Genomic DNA, 15,893 nt, shown 5'->3' on the forward strand with positions numbered 1-15,893 from the left:
CCCTTTTAACACAATTTTTATATTTTTTATAATTTCAGAAAAAGCTTCCGAATTGGGCTGGCCCTTAACACTGACTATAGTTTCGATATTATCAGCAATTCTTGGAGCTATTATAATGATAGCAGTAGTCAAATGCAGAAGGTAAGTGTTTTAGTGTCTAAGACACTTCTAGTACATTCTAATTAAACTTTAAGAACAAAGTCGAGATTTTAGACCTGACTATGGTATTACCTATGGTCCATACTTCAATTCACTATATATTCTAGTTTAAACTGCAGTTTAGACTTTGAAACAAACTTTTGTTTAGACTCTTTTATATAGATAAATTCAGACTATAGTCTAGACTATACTTCACATTATATATCAGACTTAAGTCAATCTATAGTCTAGGCGATATATAAAACTATAGGCCAGATTATAGTTCAGACCGTAATACAGACTATAGCTCAGCCTAAAGTTCTGTTTGTAGTTCAAACTGAAGTCCAGACTATAGTACAGACAATAGCCCAGACTATATTTCAGACTTTACACTCGACTAAAGTCAATATATAGTATAGTCTATAACACATACTATAGTTTACACTTTATAGTCGGGACTTTGGTTTAGACTACAGTCCATACTATTGTTCGGACTCTAGGTCAGATTATACTTCAGATAACAGCCCAGACCATATTTCAGAGTATAGTCCAAACTATAGTTCAGACTATACTATAAACTTTAGTAATGACTGAGATACTAATATATACTATTGTTCACTAGGAGCAGACATTTAATCCAGATTTTAGTTCAGACAATTGTCCAAAATATAGACCAATATATATACTCGAGTTCAGATAATATTTCATAAAATAGTTTAAACTACAGAAGGAACTAATACCCTCCCTGCAGCTTAGACTATAGTTAAAATTTTAGTTTAGACTGATTACATAGTCAGTCAGAATATCATTGAGACAAAATATCAGGCAAGCAATTTATACTACAGTCCACACTAGGTATGATTTACTCTAGCATAAAGTTAAGATTATAGTTTTTTTATACTCAGTTAAGACTACATATAAAACTGTCTATAGTTTAAGAACAACCACATTTTCGGCAACATTTTTAACAACAATTTTTTCTTCTCTCCTCTCCCTTCATCAATCTACAGAAAAAAGACATCACATCAACGTAGTGGTAAGTGTCAACATCATTCTCCCAAACAGCAACTACCGCTTCCTTCTATCGATCAGCATCATAATCACTTGCAACAACAGCAACAACATCTCAATCATCATCATAATCATCTTGATCATGAAAACATAAATCAACATCATAATCTATTCTATCCTCCTCCAACAATTGCAAATGCATCACATCAATATCTTTTGCAACCAGCAGAGGCAACCCAAAATTTTAAGCAATTACCGTTGAACAGTCACCACCACCAGCTACAGCAGCAACAACAACAACATCATCACAGTCACAAACGACCCTTAGGAATGATGCATCATATACAGCATCAGCAACAACATCAACGCCCGCAGCAACAATTGGATCATCATTTGCATCATCATCCGCGCACCGTAAGCTCTTCATCATCCTCGAACGATAATAGCAGTAATTGTACGACACAAACCAGTCTAACGACTCTATATCAAACAAAATCTCACAATGAATTGAAATCATTAAATATTGAAAGAGAAAATTCTATGCTTAAACGGCCATTGCCACCTAGACCCGATGAACGTAGCGAAGAAGAAAACGAAGACGACGATGATGAGGATGACGAAGATGTAGACGATGATGAAAGTCTAATGCCGGAGCATTATGTTTATGAAGAGCCAACCATGCAGGAATCAATAACGGCTGTTGTGGTGGTGGCTGCTTCTGGCAATGGCATGGGTTCTTCTTAAAATCAAAATTAAACCAAAATTTCCCCTCTATTTCCACATATACTCATACCAAAAAAACCAAAAACTTAACAAAACAAAAATTAAAAAAAAAAAATCATAATAAAATTTGGTGCTTAAACTTTTTACTTTGTTCTTCTCTCGTTTTCGTTCAGACACGCATGTGCAATGGTGGTCACGCAATAAACGTCCGAATGGCAACAATAATCATTTGAGAAGAAGTAATATATACACGGCCCACCCAGCAGATAGCATAAGGGGCCTGCAACAGCCCAATTCATTGTCAGCCTCATCATCTATGACAGCAATGACAACAGCCATGACTGTGGCTCCCACAGCTCCATCTACGACTACAACACAACTGCCATATTATCATCCACAGCAAATACAACAGCATTCGCATACCCTGCCAGTTCAACATGTTCTAGGCAACCAGCAACATCAGCAACAGTATTTGCAACAATTTGAACATGAACATGAATATCATCAACCTCAAGAGTTACAATTGCAGCTGCAACCACAACAGCAACTACAACCATCATCTCATTTTAATCATCCGCATAATCATCATCATCATCAGCAGCAACACAATAATAGTCTTCACCATCATCATCATCATACACAACAGCATCCAGGAGCATCAGTAGTTGGTGGAATGTTACAGCATGGACCACAGCATCAACATAGTGCGTCTATGTCTTCATCGTCAACAAATTCAATGCCCTCATTGTCAACTCAGCCTTTGCAAATGCAAATACCAGAACAAATACATTTACAAAAGTCAAGCAATCAACCACAACATGTCCACATGCAACACAACAAACAAAACAACAAACAACAACATAATCATCATCTACAGCAACAACAAAATCCGCATCTGCATCACCAGCAGCAGCACGAACAAGATCTAGAGTTAGAACAGTCATCATCAGATTTACATGACAATATGTTCCACTGGCCTACTGCGACATCAATCGTGACCAGCTGAGTGGTAGAGGCTGCAACTGATGCAGCTACATGACAACAAAAACACCAGCATAGACAACAACAACAGCTAAGACTACAAACACCACAATGTGAACAGCATTATATTGGTCGTAGTGGTGCTGGTTGTGGTGTTGGTCTTGGTCGCAGTATTAGTGGCGATGGTAGTAGCTTTATTGTTACTGAAACTATGGACGACGTTGCTGATGATGTTTTAGCCCAAACAAGTGAATTTGAATGGACACGAGCCAAAAATTTTAAAAGTCTAAATAATGACTGGATTTGGCAGTGAAAAACTACATACAACTACATACTTACATATATTCGTACAAAAACTAAAAGGCCATTTACCTTAATAATACAATTAGAAAATAGAAAAAAAAAACATGAAAAAACGAAAAACAAGTAGAAAAAGTTTTAAATATGCTAAAAATTTAGTTTTGGTTATTTGTACTAAACAACAAATATTTTAGAACATCAGGTGCTGCAGAGTATTGAGTAGGCTTAGTATGTATTTATCTAAAAAAAATGTAAATGTTTAAAAACTTTTTTACACTTGGAGATAAGCAGTTATGCAAATCGATTGACTACTTTAAACACAGGTAAATAACTAATAAAAATATTACTTAAGTATAAAAGAGGTCTTCTCAAAGTCCATATGTTATTATGCAAAATCATGTTACATTATATCTCAATCTTTTCCTTTTTTAACAAATTATTTAGATAGACTTGAACCTTTTTAGGAATTTGGATTTAAATTGTGGAGTTTCCAAACCGATCATTATTATTAAATGAATTTTAATTATCTAAATCTAAGATTTTTAGTTTAGGTGATCCACGAGAGAGAGATCAAGAGTTCAAGGTTGTCAAGCGTCGTTTAAGTTATTGAATTGTGTGAGAAGGATCTAATGAATGAAACATACAATTCGGTTGTCACTTCTTAGTATGCTGAAATTGCACTTTAAAAGAACTTAAATTTTACGTCTTAGTTGTTGAAAAATTAGCTCGAACTCTTTGGATGATATAAATTTCTCTCAAAAAAAGAGAAATTCGACAACGTGAGCCAGATGTAGAACTCGTCAAAACTAGTTTCAGTATTCAGAATTGATTCGTTCCAAAAAGTTTTAGATTTTGAACCATAAGTGTAGACTTTGACATCCCGAATAAAGAGACTTACAGATCAATCACTTTTTTTATAAGATTTTCTATCAAATTTGACCAGACAAGAGAAATTCAGTCAAAGAGTCAAGCTTCTGATATAAATATCGGATATATATCCATTTAATGATAGTTTCTATAAACTGTATGAAAAATTAGTTCGATTTCTTTTGATGACATAAAGTTCTCTAATAGAGAGAGAATTTGGCCAATGTGGCGCAAATGCTGAACTCGTTAAAACCACATTCAGTATGAGAATTGAATCGTTCCAAAAATGTATTGTATTTTGAACCATAAGTGTAGACTATGACGTTCCAAATAAAGAGACTTACAGATCAGTAACTTCTTCAGAGGTTTTCTACCGAATTGGACCAGGCAAGAGAAAGGCAGTCAAATAGTCAATTAAGTTTTTTAGCTAGATATCGGATTTCGATATATGAATCATAATTTTTAAACAAATCTTAATCGAAGTCTGTATGCATCCAGTTAATTATAGTTTCTATAACCTGTATAAACCGGTCTTTTAGAGTCTTCATAATACAAGCGAATTATTTTAGGTCGGTATAGTTCTCATGATCACTGTACAGTTTCTTCTCTTTTCCAAGTTCTCCATGCGAAAAACTATTAAGTTATAGTGGCTAACATATTGTATTCCTTAACGTTTACATGAGACCTTTGAAATCAAGATAACAACAAGATATTTGACTGCTAACGAAAATTTGCCTTTTGTATAGTCCTGCATATGTGGATAAAGTTTTGTAAGCTTTTATATATACATTTGTTCTCTTGGAACTATGACTGATGGGTGAGTGAACATTGTGTTAGTATAGATTATTCCTATATAGATGAAGAAATTCTAAGGCCCATGTTATTTTTTGATTATGTGTCGGTTAATACTTTTATCGGTTTACATCGAACTATTTATTCAATTCTAGACCTAGTTATTAGAACTTTTGCAACAATATGAATGACTCGCTTTAAAGAAGATCAAATAACATAATATAATCAAATAAAAAGCAACTTCCATTATAGAAGATTCCAATGCCCGCTAAGGCTAAACGCTGAGTTTTAACACGATCATTCAGCTTCCTTTTTATTTATGGGTGGTGTAAATCTTAAGAAGTTAAAAGATCGAGAAATCAGAAACTCTTGAAAAATCATGCCCAAAACATTCACAGAATTCAACTCATTTATCACCTGCTCACCTGACCATGCCATTCTGTCCATGTCAGTGACAATAAGGTATCACATTTTATTGCTTCATTGTTTTATCGATACTACAGAAGAATGTGATCTTATTCCAGATACTTACTCGCAGCATTAGTCAGTTCTTAAGAACACACCCATTTTTGAGCAGTTAGACAGTGTAACGGATAATACATTACAAATATAACTGTTTTTTCCTCTCTGTGACAAGTTCTTTATTTAGACACCGTTTTGGGGAAAATTACTTTCCATTACGTTTGAATATGATAACAAAACCATCGCAGTATTCAACACATTTATCAAGTGATTCATCTAATCTTCAAAATTACACCGTATACTATATGTATATTCGAGCGGAAATTATTAATAACTCTTTAACTTGGCGTTGCTCATCCTCATAAATTCCTTATTAGTGACAGTAGTTAGCTTGATCGGTAGATGTATCAAATACGAAGAAATACACCTGGGCCTCTTTTGGATCTGTTGTGGATACCAGTACCATGGTAAAACATTCGCAGTATTTAACACAAATACACCGCCTACGGAAAATTAAAAAAAACTCTTTTATTGGCGTTACAAGACCTCGTAGAGTCCTTATTAGTGACAATAGTCTTCCTTACAAGACGTTTCAATTCCGAAGAAATACACTTGGGCCTCTATCGGTCCTGTTCTACATTCTTTAACCAATACCTTGGCAACACATTTATCAAGTGATTCATTTGATCTTCAAAATTACACCACGTTCAATATGTATATCAGACCGAAAATTAAAAATAACACTTTTACTTGACACTACTCGACCTTGTCAGTGACCGTAGTAAGTTTGAAAGGAGAATGTATCAAATCCGAAGAAATACACCTGGGTCTCCATTGGGCCTGTTGTGCGTTCTTTAACCAGTACCTTGGCAAAACATATATGATCAGATCAAAAATTAAAAATATCACTTTTACTTGACGCTACTCGACCTCGTAGAGTCCTTGTCAGTGACAGTAGTTAGTTTGAAAGGAGGATGTAGGCATAAGTTTCTCTTTAAGAACAAATCCATTAGGTTGTCGAAAACTCTTTATATCTTTTTGGCTTTGTGACAATGGCGCTACTTAACCTCGAACAGTCCAGTATAAGTGACAGTTAGGTTTAAAACTTTATTGATTCTCATGAAGCATGATCACAGTGGAATGTGTTGCTCTACAATTAAAGATCTTATTCGCGAACAAGAACAGACCTATTAGTAGTCGAAAATTCTCCATATACTTTTGCCTTTGAAACATTTTCTAAATTTACGCAGAAATTGTATCAGGATTTTGTTCAAGTTGCCAATTAAAGGTAGTCAACCGATTAGGAAAACTCACCTTTCCGAGACATTTATTTGCACGTCTTTTTATGACATTATATTACTGAAAATCACCTTTAAATTATTTCTTTGAAATCCTTAAAGATGCCTCCTCTTTAAAAAAAATCTAATCTTCATAACAAATTTGAAAACAAACGAATTTTTTGCGTCTTTTATTTCTGCAATACTCCAAAAAAAAGTGGTGTAAAAAAGTTTAATTGACATTGTCTAAATTTTTGTTTAGTAAAACAGACAGCACTGGAGAAAATCTTTCCTATCCCCCACAAAGAAAAACGAAATGAAAAAGGTGAAACGTAAAATAAAATGTCTAGAGAATTATTTGCTAAGAAAAGGGCAAGAACAAAAAAAAAAAAACAAAAATCATGTCACGTCTTGTCCTTTATTACATTTTTTTAACAGCATTGTAGAAATTTTCATTATTTCGTAAAAATTTATTTATTTTATACCCTTAAAATAAATTAAAAAATAAATAAATAATAAAAAACTCAAGAAATCTAAAAGGTTGTTAAGGTCATCAAAAAGAATTTAATACAAAAAGAAAAACTTAATAAAAAAACAACAAATTCACACCTAAACACAGAATAAAAGAAAAACATTCCAAATTATTTATAAAAAAAAAAACTAAATTAAATTTTAATAAAAAATTATAAATATAATAAAACATATCAAGATATTTAAATTATATTCTATGTAAATAGCTAATTTATTTCTTTTAAACAAATATTACAAAATAATTTCATACAAATACTAACGTCCTATTTAAAACAAAAAAAACAATTTTTTTGCAACTTAAACATTCCTTTAAAATTAAAAAAATAATAATAATAGAAATACAAAATATTTTAAATAAAAAAACAAAAAAACAAAAATGTTCAAGTTTCTTAATAAAATTTTCTTAATTAAAGCTTAAAATAAAAAAAAAAAATAAGTACTTAAATAAAAAAAACAATATAAAACATAACAGATACTATTAAATTTAAATAAATTAAAAAAAAAATAATTTTATTAAAAAAACAGTGAAAAGAAATAATGAAAAACAAGCAGAAATAAACAAAAATGTTCCATGTAAACAATTTGATTTGGTTAAGCCTAATAAAGTTCAGTAGAGACAAACAAACAACAAAAACTTTGCTTTAAACAAGAGAGTAATTAAGCTCTCATTTTTTCGGTGGAACATTTTCATTATTAACTGTTTTTATTATTTATATTTTTAAACCTTTAACTACTAATATAATTAACATAAAAATATATTTAAATAATTTTGTATTTATTTTGAAACCAAAGACTAGTCCACAGTGTGTGTTTTTATTTTATTATTTTTTATTTAAAATTTTTTTATATAATTTGTAAAATATTTAAAACAACTGTATATAATTATAGTTTTAAAGTATTTTTTTTATTTTTTTATGGCAATATATTATTATAAATAATTAGTTTTTTTTAATAAGAAATTTTAATTATAAGTTTTTATGTTTTGTCTTTTTTTTTTTGTAATAAGTTTTGTTAAAATTATAAATTTATAGTAAAAAAATTAAATTAAAATAAACAAAACCTAAATGAAACTCTTAAAGTTCCAAACTAAAGAAAAGAAATGCAAAATAATAAATAAAACAAACAAATCGATAAATAGAATTTAATCAAATTTCAAATAAAGAAAACTTAAACAAAATAAAATGAAAATTATAAAAAATAATCTAAAGAAAATGTGTTTTTAATAAAAATAAAGATGCAGAAAATAAGGTAAAGTGAAGAAGTTTTCACAAAACAAACTGTGAATTTTTTCAACACAAATGTTAAATGTTCTCATTAAAATTTAATAAAAATACCCAGCAAAAACTTACATTACCTTGCAAGGGGTTAAAATGCTAAAATTTACTTACTCAATAGCATTTATTTTAACACGGTAACGTCATTGGAGGCGAGTACTTATCACATACGCTTACAAGTAATTAAAAAAAATTTGTTGTTGTAAATCGTAAACGTTTTTACAGTTTCACAGGCAAGAGTACTAATGAATTAGAAAGTATTTATATAACTCATTATTGGTAAGAACTTATTAGACTACTTCTATGTAATCGAGAGCATATGTAGTAGTCATTGAAAAGTATGAAATTTAAATTATTAGCGATTTTTCTTCATTGTTGAGTATGTACGAGTTTACTCTACAACATGCTTAATTTATCACAGTAGGACCTTGTGGCTACTGAAATAATGTAAGGAATATTATTTTCGGAAAAATATCACTTCCAAGGTACTTGGATTAACATCGACGAATACCTAACAGCCGTAAAGATACTGCCTGAGAGTTTCGTTCTTCTCTACACATGATCTAAGAACCATCATATTTAGACTTGCTCATTTCGAGGAGATTTCTCGTCTTGCGCTCATCAGGGATTATTCGTATTAACTTTAGGATGCTCTCATCAATATTTTAATACCCACCATCAAATAAGATGGGGGTGTATTGATTTTATCATTCCGTTTGTAGTACATCGAAATATTGGCCATATGCCTACAAAAGTATATATATTCTGGGTCCTTATTAAATTCTAAGACTATCTGTCGTTGTACGTCCGTCTGTCTGTCGAAAACACGATAGAGTCTGAAGGGAAAGAGGAAGGGAGCTGAAATTTTGTAAAAATATTCTCTGTTGCTTCTCTGTTTGTTTGGTATTAAAAAAGGGCGATTTCGGCTCACGTTTTCGGGTATCTCTACTCCCATATAAGGTCCCCTTCAGAAAATGGCGTTAACACTCATTATTGGCCTAAAAATTGAAGTATAATTCTGAAATTCTTAAGTAAGTTTCTTACGACCCAAAACTTCTCTACCATTCTTTTTAGGATCGGCAAATAAATGACCCTACCCCTATGACTTTACTGGCTTAAGAATATGAATATAGTGACGAAATTCAACAAACATAAGTTTTATGCGAACCAAAATCTTTCTACCAAATTTAGTGATGATCGGTCCATAATTGACCCTACCGCCAATACAAGTTCCCCTTCACGCACATTACTGGCTTAAAAAATACAAATATAGCAATAAAATTTTACACAATTAAATTCCTCATGAGCCAAAATCATTTTGCCCAGTTTTATGTGATCCCTCCATTGAGTCTACCCGATACGAGGTCCCCTACAGGAAATGGCTTTAATATGCTTTACTGGCTTAAAAATAAGAGTTCAGCGAGGAAATGCGATACGCGTAAGTTTACGGTCGGCCCATAAATGATCCTACCCCCATATAAAGCCCATCTCTAAAGACGACTGTAGCGCTCATTACTAGCTTAAAACTATAAATATTGTAACGAAATTTGACACATATAAGTTTTATGCGAGCCAAAATCTTTCTACCAAATTTAGTTAGGATCGATCCATAATTTACCATATCGTCCATACAAGGTCCCCTTTAATAATTACTTTAACGCTTATTTCGAGTATAGTGATAAAATTTGACACAAGAAAGTTCCTCGAGAGCCAAAATCTCTCTACCAAATTGTATGTGGATCGGTCCATAATTGACACTACCCTCCATATAAGGTTCCCTTCAAAAAAATACTTAAGCGAAAATAACTGGCTTAAAAATACGACTTGTGAAATACGGTTATGAAATTCGCTACCGAATGTGTGTCGGTAATTCAAAATTACTTTGAGATTATAAGACATAAGATCATAAGATACATAAGATCTTCTTTAGAAAATTTGATGAAAAGGATTCATAATATTACTAGAACAGCGATGAAAATCGAAATAAAAAAGTTTTTACATTGGATCATAATACTTCATTACCCTATTGACCCTATCCCCTATAAAAGTTTTTTTTTTAGAAAAGAGTTTGTTTATTAAAATACGACTTGTATCGGTTCATAATTGACGCATATAAAGGTCATATCCAAAAAAATTACTCATACGCTCAAGTTTTAAAAATTGAATAAAAATATTTTGCTTTTTAAAAATTAATATTTTGTAAGTTCAAAAGAGTTCTGTCCACAATTGACTTAAGCCATATTCTAAATATCACTCTGATGATTATAGGGGAGCATTCGTTTTACGGCATACGGTTTGATGGTGGGTATATGAAAGTCGGCAAAGCTATAACACTCTCACTTGTTATTTCAGCTTTCGTTGCGTCAAATGATTTGACCTTCCTCAGATTAACTACCTCGAGTATCCTACCCTTTAAAGCTAATACATTCACCCTTTCGTAATATCTTAATAAACTATTAAAAGGTTAGTAAGATTGAGTTTTTGATCGAAGTGCTTGTACATGGACCTGCAGAACCATATTCATTAATTGCCACCTGCGTGTAAGTAAAAAAAAAGTGATTAAAAACCAATTGACAGAAACATATGTATTGGTACCACTGTACATTGATTGATTACTACCGTGGATTATATTATAAGAAGTTATACAAAGTTTATTTATTGTATTAATAAATAAGAATAAGATGTGAAATGATAAATAAAATGACCTTAATTAACTTTAGTAAACACCACCAACAGGAATACTTTAAAAAGAAAGAAGTTAGAAATTTTAGTGGGGCTATGGCGACCCTATAGTACCCTACACTTGTTACAAGAATAAATTGTAATTCAGTTTTCATAATAAAACATTTAAGTTGAATTGTACCTTGCCTCAGGTATACTAAAGGCATTCATTGTTGAATAAAATTATGGACATTATAGTCAAATTTTGAAGGGAGCTTTTTATAGGGGTCAAATGAGTTCCTATAATTATAAAGTTCATAAGGATCATCAAAGCTAGTTTATAACTTGGTTTTGCAGCTTTTTGTAGGAATACGAGTATATTAAACATAATTATGAACATAAAAGCCCTATTCGGCGGATTCTGTTGGATAGGGGCTAGGTGAAATAATAGACCGATGTTAAGCATTTTCAATAGAGTTCATCTACGGTACTATAAAATGATTATTTACCGAATTTCATTGAATTACCTCCAAAATTTCGACCTGTAGTTTGATTACACGGTTTACAAGCCCTATTCGGGGGGTTCAGTTGTATGGTGAAATAACGAACCGATATTTTTCATTTTCTATATTCTTCACCCCTGAGACAATAGAAGATTATGTACCAAATTTTATTGAATTATTTTTAAATTGTGACCTGTAGTTTGATTACAAAGTTTACATGGACGGACAGACAGACAGATAGACGGACAGACAGACAGACAGACAGACAGACGGACGGACGGACAGACAGACGGACATAGCTCAGAAAATTATTCTGATTCTTAAGGTGTTCATAAGACCAATAGTAATGTGTGTTACAAACATCAGCACAAACCCAATACACCCTCCCCACTAAAGTAGTGTAGGGTATTAAACCATTCAAAATATATATTTTTTTTTTGGAAGCCGATACTACTTCCCTAAATAGCAGACAAAAAATATCAAAAATTCAATTCAATTTGCTCAAACAGAAGACAAAATTGAAAAGCCCCTCAAAAAAAAAAAAAAACTTTAAAACCCAGTTAATCAATAACCATTTCATGACAAGCCATGTTAATAAACCATGAAAAAATGGGACATATACATAGTAGTTGTCAGAGCCACACAAAGGAGATACGAGAAGGAAAAAAAAACTAAAAAACCCAACATAATCAATATTTTTCAACTTCATATTTTTTTGTTTCCTATTTTAATATTTGCCATGCAAAAGTAAAAGTCACTAACTGAAATATTGTCATTATTTCTTCTGTAAAATTTTTTTGCTCGTTTGAAATTGATGTTGCTGGCTGTTGCTGTTGTTTTTCATTCATTCTTTCATTCACTCACTGTGTTGGTTGCTAACTACCAATATTTATGATACATGAAGTTTATGCATAAATTTGTTAAAACCATAGAAAATTCCCCCCTTGAAAAAAACGAAAAATTGGTAAAAAAAAAAATCGAAATATAGGTTGTCTGGTCACCACTAAACCAAAACGAACCGAAAAAAACAGAAAATAATCATAATGAAACAGCACGATCATAAAAAAAGTACCAACAAAATAGTTTAAATAAAACTATATATTAGTGACCAAAAGCAATGACACGATTAACTACTAATGCCATTAAAATATGTAGTATATTCTACCGTATAAATGTTGGCAAAAAAACCTCCACAATCTATGAACTTCAAAATATACAAAAAAAAAAATAATCGTTAATAGGAAAATATTTAAAAATTCCGATAAGGAATAAACAAAAAATATAATGCTGACAAATATAAAAACAAAAATAATATTACTGCAATGAAAGAAAATTTTTGCATAATTTAAAGACTAAAAAAGAGCATTAAGGAGAAAGAGAAATGACTTAAATTCTATATGATTTTAAATACTTAAAAAAACTCTAAAAAGAAAAATATTCATAGTACAAAAACAAAAGGAAAAAATAAAACTCCATGTGCCAGTATGTCACACGACTCACGATCGAAATTGGCAAAAAATACTTTATCCACCGAACAACAACAGAACATATTTACTACATCGAAACACCAGATGCATACAATACTGCTGATGATGACGTTGTTCAGGAGGGTGATGATAATGATGATGCTGACAATAAGGATGACGATGACAAAGAAAATAGATCGAAATCAAATAACGACCACTCTATACTTTAACCAAGTAAGTGGGCACATTGATAATAGTTACATCGGGCACATTGATATAGTCTAGTCTATAGTCTAGTCTATAGTCTAGTCTATAGTCTAGTCTATAGTCTAGTCTATAGTCTAGTCTATAGTCTAGTCTATAGTCTAGTCTATAGTCTAGTCTATTGTCTAGTCTATAGTCTAGTCTATAGTCTAGTCTATAGTCTAGTCTATAGTCTATTCTATAGTCTAGTCTATAGTCTGATCAATAGTCTAGGTCATAGTCTAGTCTATATTCTAGCCCATAGTCTAGTCTGCTGTCTAGTCTATTGCCTAGTCTGTAGTCGTATCAATTGTCTAGTCTATAGACTAGCAAATCCATATTATTCAGTTAATGGATCAAATAATTTCAGCATGTTGTATGTGAAATATTTGAAACAGTGTTCTTCTTATTAAGTATACGCCACCTGAATTATGTTTACAGGTAGAAAGTACTATTAAGTTCGTCAGCTAATATATGATTACAAATTATGTTATAAAAATTATGTTTCAAATGAATTTTTCCAAATTTCCTTTTTCTTGGAACATCATAATGAAGTTTTAGGCAAATTAAGGGATTGCCCAATCATGCCACTCCCATTTCCTTTACACTATTATCTTACAATATAAATTCTCTACAGTGAAATTCAAACAGGATATTGACAACATAAAACGTGTTTAAAAATTCATTTTTAAGGATCTGCTTTTTAAAATGTTGTTTTTCGATGGTCAGTTAATCAATTTCAGTTACTTATCAATTTTCCCACCCAACAATTACAGCCAAAATTTTAACATAAGCTCACTCAAAAGGCAAACATAATGGGACACATGGATATCTGCCAGTTTTATTTTGCTTTATGAAGAAAATCCACAACAAAATGTTTCGTTACGCTGCAAATCCTTCATAAGTGCAACAACAGGGGAACAAGACACAAAAATCTAGAAAGGTATTGCTTGGACTTGCAGTCGTGTAGCTTTTCGGTTATTTTGGGGCTGATAAGTTTTGTTGGCTTTTGATTGCTGCATGGTTGCTTGCATTTGCCAACAAAAAAAAAATATCGAAATTGTGGCATAAACAATTGAGGAAGCTGCGCATACAGGATTTCAAACTGACAATTGTACATTTTTAGTATGAATTGTATGTCTGTCTTTAAAAAAGAAAACAACTGAGTTGAATTATAAGCAAACGAATAGTGTTAAAGTGAAAAGAAATGAAAAGCTAAAATAAACTACAAAACGAAAAAGAAATCAAACTCTTAATACAGAACACAGAAAATTACTTTAGAGTATTGTCTTTTATTGTATTAAAAGATTCGATTGTCAGTTTGTTACATTTCGAAAGAGGTTGGTCTATGTTGTAGAGTGTCAGTATGTATGTGTGTTTTGTTTTGTTTTACTTTGACTGTCTATCAGTTTTATGCCCGTGTCCTTAATATTGTCGTCATAGTCATCGTTGTTGTCGTTGTCGTCTTTGGCCATGTTGTGATGGAGTGTTAAGATAGACACCAAATGTCGTGCAGTTTTATAACTTCATTAGCGCACAAAAGACAAATTTGCATACTTCACTTCCAAGCCACCACCAACACCACCTCCAGCAAACATATAACTAGAAACTCTAAAGTACTGTGTGCACAACTCTACTCTGTGGCATGCCACCTTAACGAACAACTAAAATGACAAATCTTTAGGAAGAAAATGTGCAAAAAATATTGGTTTGTTAAAAAGGTGACAGTTTGTTAGAAACATTTTTGTGAAACCTGCTCATTTAATCACAAATTTGACAATGTTGCATTTTTTTGGATTTTTGCATTTATATATGTTTTGTGTTTTTTTTGCTTTTCTTCCTGGTATTTAGAAATATTTAAGTTTTTGTTTGTTTTTCTAATTTAATATTATTTTTTGTTTTCTGTTTTTAGATCTCTTTGGTTTTTAATCATTTTATTTAAAAATTTTCATTTTCATTTAGTTCCGCTTTATTAGTAAATTTAAAACCTCACGATCCCCATAATGTCACGATCAATTTCATGAAATCTCAATTTTTTCACTTTTTTTTGATATTTGAAGTTTTTTTGTCTCACTTTTCAGTTCATATAAACAAATTCTTTTGAGTGTTTGTCTATTTTGTGGTACGCTACAGTTGATGATGTTGGGGAAGTTAATTAATAATTGATCTTAACAAGGTTCTAGTAATTATTCAATATTCCCTTAGTTATAAAACGACTGACTTGTCGACAACCTTAGAAACCTTAATCCACTTTACATACACAGACTCCAATTCTTTATGTGAGATCAATTTAAAATATGGGATCGATTTACTAGCAGCCAAGATCGATGCATGCTGATTTAAATTAGTACTAAAATTTCGAATATAATTTTCACCAAGTATCTTAACCAGTTATTGAACTATGAATTAAAACAAGAACAGATCTTGATCATTTTATGTGGATTAAAAAGAATCAATCAATCAATTAACGATCACGATAAGTATACATATGTTTCACATATGAATATGAACTAAACTATAATTCTAAGTATATGAAATTATATGAATACTTCAGTCTAGTTTAGTCTATAGTCTAGCCTATAGTCTAGTCTATAGTCTAGTCTATAGTCTAGTCTATAGTCTAGTCTATAGTCTAGTCTATAGTCTAGTCTATAGTCTAGTCTA

The 15,893-nt window shown here is 31.3% G+C and overlaps 1 protein-coding gene across 2 annotated transcripts in view; it reads left to right on the forward strand.

Annotated features, from left to right (window-relative positions):
- Positions 1–7,229, forward strand: part of LOC111680566 (lateral signaling target protein 2 homolog) — a 74,243-nt gene extending 67,014 nt beyond the window's left edge. For both annotated transcript variants that reach the window (XM_046952995.1, XM_046952994.1), the window contains exons 3-5: positions 39–141; positions 1,149–1,174; positions 2,046–7,229. In XM_046952995.1, coding sequence (XP_046808951.1) covers positions 39–141; positions 1,149–1,174; positions 2,046–2,878 — 962 coding nt within the window. In that variant the 3' untranslated portion in view covers positions 2,879–7,229. The remainder of the gene's footprint in view (positions 1–38; positions 142–1,148; positions 1,175–2,045) is intronic.
- The last annotated feature ends 8,664 nt before the right edge of the window (positions 7,230–15,893 follow it).

Source organism: Lucilia cuprina, chromosome 5, assembly GCF_022045245.1.
Source record: "Lucilia cuprina isolate Lc7/37 chromosome 5, ASM2204524v1, whole genome shotgun sequence".
NCBI lineage: Eukaryota > Metazoa > Arthropoda > Insecta > Diptera > Calliphoridae > Lucilia > Lucilia cuprina.